Below are 8,625 nucleotides of genomic sequence, written 5' to 3' on the forward strand. Positions count from 1 at the left end.
AAAGAATTTTTTAGAGGGGTCAGGATTAATGTTTTGTGGACGAATATATGAGCTCTTTTACTATTACCTCATAAATAATAATAACTAAAGTGTAATATACTTATCTGCAAGTTGGAGGTGTTAAAATTTTTAAAACAACGGTTAACCATTGCAATAGTTTAAGCCTAAATATGCGCGCCACCCCTCCAAAAATTAATTAGGTCCGACCATGCGTGCCACAGGAGTATGCCATTTTGTTGTCGCCGAGCGGCGATTAGGATCGTTGTTGAAAAACCTCTTCTTATTGTGTGAAAATAGTAAATGCTTTAGTCAGAAAACCAGATTTTGTGCAAGGAACTTGTGTTGAACTTATAAACCATGTCTTCGCGATCTCGCAGGTCAAAGGAAACGCCAGAACAGGCCGAAGGAAGCAGCACAGACATAGACGATATGGAAAAGGCAAAATCCGATCCCGACCCCACGGGAAGCGATTGTGATGCAAGAGCCCAGGCCCAGGGGACAAACGGTGGTATGAAAATGTTAAACAACGTCGTCGTATTGCTGGTTTCGGCCGCATGAAAAAAATCATCCCGGTATTGTTGTATACAGTATAGTTGTCTTTTTCCCGTCGGTGGTGACGCGAATGGAAAATTCCAGTCATTGCAATACGAAAACCGCGGCAAAAGTGCGTGCAGCACCACGTGTCGGTGGTGTTTATAATCACGAACTTCGCATTTGTGTCTTACTTGACGCGAGCATTATCACGACGAAAGTTACTAAAGGAATTCGCCTCTTAGTCTTATGCGTATTAACGTCTTTCACGTTCCCTATAGACTATACTATACGACCGGTATAGGCCTATATATTCAGATATATATTCACAATGTACATGAAATGAACGAATCGGCCTCGGTCTCGGCTAGGTTGGGTCACATTATTTACTCGAAGGGGGTAAAAGTGTGTATTAAGAATTTTGTATATGCTGAAAGTAAATTACTCGAAGCATAGTGACGTTATAGGCAATAGCAGTACTTATATTGGACCCATTGTGCATCATTCTCCAAGTTTCTTGATTTTCGTTCTTCCTATGTTGAGCTTCATTATCATTGAAACCTACCTGATACCTAATGATGGATAGGAATAGTGTAGCCCAACCTTTCCAACCGAGCTCAGACAATTATTAGCAAATTCTCAGCCGAATAGGACGTTTTATTCCTATATATTGCCTTACATTTTGGTATCTTGACATGTCCATTTTCATAATCCTTATGAATGCTCTAGGATTTTTACCGTAGATTTGCATGAGTTGATTGTTCAGTTCAAGTGCCCCTAGCATATGAGGACTGAAAACTGTTTTGCACACATCATTCTTTCTGTAAACTCGCCCCATCTCACCTACCTTCAGATTTGCATGACTTACAATATCCCACTGTACTTATATTCCCATATAGAGCTATATATATATATGCATGTATATAATTGAACTGTATGTATAGAGCCCATCTTTCTTGTATCAATTTCTGTCTTCTTTTTTTGCACACAGACAGTTGTGAGTCTCCCGCAGTCGAGTGTGACAACACAGGTAGTCTCCTCTTAAATTTTCCACAGCCGGTGCACATAATGATGCAAATGCACGAGCAAACTTTTGTTGCCGACTTCGCTCCAAGCCACTCGGTGTTGCTGGTCGCACGATAGCACTTGGTGGCGGCATTCGGAGCAAAAGTGTGTGCGTGCGTTCACGTCGTTACGGCCGGTTTGTAGCATGCCTAACCCGATCGTGATCGCACGAACTATCAAACTAACAAGAAAGGTAACTCGGGGTCTCATAGTTTGCGGCTTGTCGCCAAAGACGAGTGGCAGACGAGCTCGATCCATCAACCTTGCCGCTTTACGCTCCGTTTGTCATTATATACTCTGTCTCGTGCTGCGTCATGGCCTACCCATCGCTGCACAGCGCCTCGCTCATGGCCGCCCCATGCCCGTCACCTGCTGCACCCCGTCCCTTGCAGTGCCACGCCCTATCGGTCATCACGTCACCAGACTACCGGTGATCACGCTTAAAGGAACGCACTACCCGATAAGTTATCGGGGCATGCTTTCCTGGAAGATTTCTTGTCACTTATGTGAACGTTGCTCATAATTGCCGTTCGTTCTGCGATCGACAGCGAAAACACGTATCACAGACTGTTCTCGCTTTCCAACGTTCGAACATATCGATGTGTCCGACGATGTTCAATAAATTCGTAATTGCATCGATGAGATGGCTGTATGGGGAAAGTGTGCATCGCAATCTCGCGCTAACGCCATGCCTTCCACACGTTCGCCTGCCCCTTGTAGGTTGTTAGTCGTGGTGTGCGTGACGGTAGCTTGCTGGGGAATGCATCTGCTACACTGCTGCATCCACGTGTGGTGACAGGGTCGGTGACGGTTACGTAGTGCCGGCCATTATGTCGGCAGGGTTGTGGTGATGGGTTACGTGCCTGCTTCCATCATGTCAGCAGGTTGGTGCAGTGACGTTACGCTGCCTGCGTTCACATGTCAGCAGGGTGTTGGTGATGGTTACGTGTCTGCCATTCACATGTCAGCAGGGTTGCGTGACGCTCATGTGACTGCGTTCACATGTCGACAGGGTTGGCTGATAGTCACGTGTCTTGCATTCACATGCTGGCAAGGTTGTGTGACGGTATGTGCCTGCTGTTCACATGTCGACAGGTTGTGGTGTACCGGTCATTGTGCCTGCATTAAATGTCAGCAGGGTTCGCGTGACGGTCATGTGCCTGCCATTCACATGTCTAGCAAGGGTTGGTGATGGGATTACGTGCCGCGCTTCAACATGTCGCAGGTTGGTGATGGTCACGTGGCTGCATTCACATGTCGGCAGGGTTTTGTGACGGGTTACGTGGTCTGCCATTCAACATGTCGACGAGTTTTGCAGCTGACCGGTCATGTGCCTGCCGTTCACAGTGTCGGCAGGGTTGTGGTGAGCTCATGTGCTGCATCCACATGTCGGCAGCGGTTGAGTGACGGTCATGCGCCTGGGCATTCACATTGTTCATAGCAGGGTCTGGTGACGGTCATGTGCCTGCGTTACATGTTCGGCAGGGTTGGTTGATGGCTCACGTTGTCTGGCATTCACATGTCAGCAGGCCGTTTGGCTGACGTCATGTGCCTGCCGTTCACATGTCAGCAGGACGTTTGGTGACAGTCCGTGGCCTGCATTCACATGTCGGCAGGGTTGGTGACGTAGGTGCTGATTTCACATTCGCAGGGTTGGTTGACATGCGTCACGGTGTCTGATACATGTCAGCAGGACGGGTGACGCGTCATATGCCCTGCCGTTACCATGTCGGAGGGTTGGTGATGCGTCACGTGCTGTCTGCAGTCACATGTCGGCAGGTTGTGGTGACGGTCACGCTGCCTGCATTACATGTCAGCAGGTGTTGGTGACGGTAACATTGTGCTGCGTTTCACATGTCGGCATGGGTTGGTGATGGTCGTGTCTGCATTCAATGACGCAGGGGTTGGTGTAAGTTAAGGTGCCTGCATTCAATGTCGACATGGGTTGGTGAACGTTAGGTTGCCTGCTTATGTCACAGGTTGGTGACTCGCTTACGTGCTGCGTCATAGGCCGACCGTCGTTCGTGGCGGGGTAGGTTGCATGGACATTGCTTACAGCGCGTAAGTGACACGTATAGCTGACAGGGTTGTGGACTATGTGGTTTACACGTTTTAGGTGACAGCGGTCTAACCCGATAATTGTTAAGTGACAGGGGTGATGCAGTCGGTGACTGGCGTTTGGTGAACAGTGGCTTGCTGAGTGCAACTATTTGTGTCCCCTAACCTAATGTTTCTCGATGTTCGTTGCTTTGCAGATGGAGGACCCTGACTCGGGAGATCGCGACAAACGGGAAGAGGAGGAAGAATGAGGACGAAGGAGTCATCGGCACGACGAAGAACGCAAGATAGTGAAGAAAGCGATCGAAGCACGTTTGTAAACTGCGCCCGCACTCCGCGGTAACTTCGATTTAAATGCCGTTGTCACGCGCAGTATGAAGACATCATAGATTGAGCGAGGGTTTAGTGGTGTTCAGGCAATGTGGAACTGATGGGGCAACGTACCACAAAGATATTGCGATCACTACCTCCACAACCCATCACACCACTTAATTTGTGCGGCGTTCATTAACAAAGTTGACTTAGAATTGAAACAGACATTGATGTGCATAATATTTATGTCGTTGAATATTAAATGAATTGCATTATGAAGTCTAATTAACTTAGAAAACCGCATAATTTAATAATAAAATAAAGATTCCACTGGCAACTTTCTCTACCTATGTAAGTTATTGGCCTGTAAGTGTAAACTCATTTTCTAACATGCTGTATCGCTGATAATAAGTAAAGTCGTTGGTGAATTTCTAGTTAAGTTGATTAAGACTATATATGGATTTCCTCGTGAACAGGAATCCTAACCTTTGATAACCCACATGTATCAAAACTCCTGTATAGCGGTTGAGTGGCAAAATTCTGCCCAAATACTTTTACATTGTTGTTGGTTTTGCACAGCGCCAGGTCTGAGAGCATGTGGTTGTATTAACTATATATATGATCTATTCATATGCTGCTCTTAGTATATTTTGTCTTCTGTTGTTTGACAGTTTCAATTGCAGTTGGCACGATGTGATTAATTCGTTAACGTTTTACAATTGTGTTTGCTTCACTCAGCTGTAACATAAAGGGCAATAAGCAGAGTGTGTCTAACTTGACATGCAACGACGCTAATTAGTTGCGAACTTTGCGTGGTTTTGGTTTTGGCCGCGGATAGCCCCGCATTTAATATTCTTATTTTGAATCGCCATCCTCCGCTTACATGGATCCACGTGCCACCTCACCTGACTTCCTTCGCTAATAGACTCATAATTAACCATCTAGCGATGTTGTTGCTGCTGCTGCTGCACAGGCAGGTCCGGATGGGCCTGGGAAAGCGATGAGGAAGCGAGCCAAGAAGAGCTCTACAGACAAAGGCAGCCACACAGGTTTTGCCACTTCTGCTTCGGATACATGCACGATGGGGGGGGCGGTTATCACATATCCAAGGATTATCAGATTAATAGCCCTCTAGTGATTGTAAACTGGCCGTTGCAAGCGCACAGTTTGCCCGCTTACAGCGTCGTGCAGGTTATGTACCGTTAGCGCAAAAAGTTTACATTCACACTAGCTGTGTGCGTGTCCAGGGGTATAAATTGACTTTTGAACACAGGAGTCCCTACCTTCAAAAAGAGGGAGTCCGCAGTCTAAAGTTCAAAATGAAAGATATTAACCATAACACATGCTTATTTTGAAGATTCGTGCAGTTGCACGTCTGCCAAATTTTCTTTGGACATTTGCTGAAAAAATACGGTAATTTCGCGAGGCCCTGCGCTGGAACGAACTACTAGTACCACTGGTTAGTATAGTATGGCAGAATTTTCAGGTAGTCACACGGACTCCTGCATGTGTCAAATCAGGGAGTCCGACAGTAAATCGGGGAGTATTTGACTACGGACTCTTGTTAATTTCGCACCCTGGTGTCTGTGTATGAGTGTGTGCGTGTGTGTGTATGGGCGTGTGCGCATGCATGTATGTGTATGGGCGTGTGCGCATGCGTGTGTATGTATGGGCATGGGCGTGTGTGTGTGTGTGCGTGCGTGCGCGCGTGCGTCTGTGCGTGCGTGTGTATGGACGTGTGCGTGTGCACGTATGTTGGTATAATCGTAGTAAGTTTTCATGCTGTGATTGGAGTCTAGTCTAAGTCGACTTCTCCTCCTGAAATGACCAACATGCCGAGGCAACTGCCAGATTACGAAACCTAGTCGTCTGCGAGAATAGCGCGTGGTGAAGGTCACATGCCGTGTTGCGATGTAGGCGTGGGCAGGTTGAGCTGCTGCAGCTGTTTCTCCTCGCGTGCCACGCCCCAGACTTGGACGCCACTGCGTGCGTCGTAAATGAACTGATGATGCATTAAAAAAAAAAACCCCGATCTGATGGGACTTCCGCATGCGATTACCCATGTGTGTGTGTGTGTTTGCTGCATTCACGGTATGCAATGCGTAGGGCCGCGCTAATAAAACGCCGTTGATTATCCGGGTCGTTAATCATTAAGATCTGGCGTGTGAGACGGTGAGGGTCAGAGGTGAGTGTTTGTAATTGCACGATTCCTGTAAACGACAGTGCAGAGCCGTATAAAAATAGTCATTTTTGAACAGTGGGAAGCGAAACTTCTCTGTACCTTCATCTGTACCCTCATCCATTTGGGCACCAGCCGATGTGGTTATTTTCACTGGAATCTGTTACATGATTTTTTAATTTTTAACAATTTTTCAACAAATTTCTTTGGTGAAATTGTGAAGACCTTTTGCAAGGTGCTGTTGCTATGCAGATTGTTCTGAGCTGATCTGATTACAAGCAAAACTGATTGTTCCGTATCCTTGTCTGCTTTCAGTCCGATCAGGAGGACAATGAGAGCGAAGAGGAGACGAAAGTCACGAAGAAGTCTAGAAAACACAAGGCTGCTTCCTCATCGGGCAAGGTACGCGTCGTTACACCTCGATCCCACGTCTCGTGCCAAACACGGCGTCAGAGTTACGTGGCGTGATTTTAAATTTGACAAGGGCGGTGCGCCACTGCTTTTTTTATGTATAAGAAACCCTGCTTTTAGTATTTACGGTTACATAATCACTTTACAACGACGTGTCAACGACGGGAAGTCGACCACGGCCGGCGCATGCTGCGTGAACGAGCCTCGCATTTCCATGGCAGCCTCCGCCGGACTTGGCAGCGCGCGAGTTCCGCGTGGCGTGCGACTTCCTGGGGCCAGTTCTCATAAACAATATCATTAGTCTTAACATTAGTCTTGACAATAACTTCGACTCGTAGACCGTTGACGGAAACGTCTTAAAGATACGAGAATGAAAAATCCTAGCAAATTTCCTCTTAATATTACAAGATCCTTGACCCTCTCGTAACTTAAGATTAAGATGAAAATAATGCATTTTTACAAAGAATTGCAATTGTAGTGATATTATATTTTATATTGAACGGTAAAACGTGTGGTTTTCATGAAAAACTCGCCAGAAACATTACTTATCTACCAAAACAAATGTTTAGAAGTGGTGTTTGTTCTCTTGTTTTGGATATTTTGATGAGCCATGACGCTCACGTCTTGTGTTACTGTGCAGAATCATTACTTGCAGTGCAGAATAAATTCCTGACCGTGTCATTTTTTCATCAGATATTATTTGCATGTGGTTAACCATCATAACATGCATAAATTACGGTCACGTACAACAAATGTGTATGAGTTTTGTGATCGATTCTCATCCAATAAGCAGCCTGTGACAGCAAATTATCAAAAGTTCCTGTTATCGCAAGTTTTCTCATAGCTGTGACGCGGCGTTTCCTGTTCTTCGCGTTCAGCGCGCACGCGTTTGTGCATTCGTTTTTTTAGTTTTCTTCTTATTATTATTTCTTCCCCTGCGCAGAAGACGTCGGCGGACCTGTGCGAGAGCTTCGGCCTCTCGAAGGTCGACCTTGAGTACACGGACGCCGACTTCAAGAACCTCACCAACTACAGGGTGTTCACAGGTACGTGCAGGTCGCAGAGGCGTGCGGGTTGCAGAGGCCCAGGGGTCGTCGAGATGGATTGACGAGGCGTGCAGTTTGGCGAGACGCGCAGGGGTTGCCGAGACAGGTCGACGAGGCGTGCGGATCGCCAAGACGCAGGGGTCATCTGGGCGTGCGGCGTTGCAGAGGCCCAGGGGTCATCTGGGCGTGCGGCGTTGCAGAGGCCCAGGGGTGACCGAGGCGCGCGGCGTCGACAGCATCCCTGCATGCGGTTTTCTCGTGTAGTCTCGATGTTGACGATTTTCTCTGGAAACGTGGAAAACTTACAAGTTTCTAATATGCCGTATGTAGAGGTCCGGTTTGCAAGAGAACGTTCGCATTGAGAATTTTTTCCGGACAACGGACTCCTATGTTTGTGTAAGAGTGTAGTCCGCCTCATTGCAGTGCGCGTACTGCATGTGTCTGGGCTAGTACGTCTGCGTGAGTGTGCGTGTATACGTCCATGTGTATTCACATGTGCGTCTGTGCGCACACGTGCATGTGAGTCTACATGGATTTGAGTGTGCACGTTTGTGCGTGTACGTCTGCGACATTGTGTTGTTATGCAGCCATAGCTTGCTGCATTCGTTAAACTTGCGTTTGTCGGTCAGGAATTTCAATGAAATTTTTGCATGAAATGCAGAGAATATACGCCCCCTCCTGGCGGAAAACCAGAAACTTTCACCGAGCAAGATGAATCAGCTGCTACAGGCTTATTGGCGGGAATTCACCGAGCAGAACCCATACAAAGATGAGGTGGAGGAATCCATTGGTAAGCGAGTGAGAGAGAAAGAAAGGGAAGGGGAGGGAGAGACAGGGAGAGAGAGAAAGAGAAAGCGAGAGGGAACAAAGGAGACAGAATCTTATCCTAGTACCAGCTTTCATGCCCCGATGACGTTTAAAGCCGTCTTTCCTCTGTGATGAATTTTAATGCTCTATATCCAGTCAAGATTTAATATATTTTAACGTCATCTAGCCCACCATGATAAATTTTCAGGCCCTCTA

At 46.9% G+C, this 8,625-nt stretch overlaps 1 protein-coding gene across 1 annotated transcript in view; it reads left to right on the plus strand.

The window, feature by feature from the left end:
- Nucleotides 1-227: 227 nt before the first annotated feature.
- LOC106807534 (chromodomain-helicase-DNA-binding protein Mi-2 homolog) overlaps nucleotides 228-8,625 on the plus strand; it is an 18,167-nt gene continuing 9,769 nt past the window's right edge. Inside the window, exons 1-2 of the mRNA XM_014809901.1 lie at nucleotides 228-508; nucleotides 1,523-1,561. Of these exons, the coding sequence (XP_014665387.1) occupies nucleotides 358-508; nucleotides 1,523-1,561 (190 nt within the window). The 5' untranslated portion in view covers nucleotides 228-357. The remainder of the gene's footprint in view (nucleotides 509-1,522; nucleotides 1,562-8,625) is intronic.

The sequence above is a fragment of the Priapulus caudatus genome, unplaced genomic scaffold, assembly GCF_000485595.1.
Source record: "Priapulus caudatus unplaced genomic scaffold, Priapulus_caudatus-5.0.1 Scaffold221, whole genome shotgun sequence".
NCBI classification, from domain to species: Eukaryota; Metazoa; Priapulida; class Priapulimorpha; order Priapulimorphida; family Priapulidae; genus Priapulus; species Priapulus caudatus.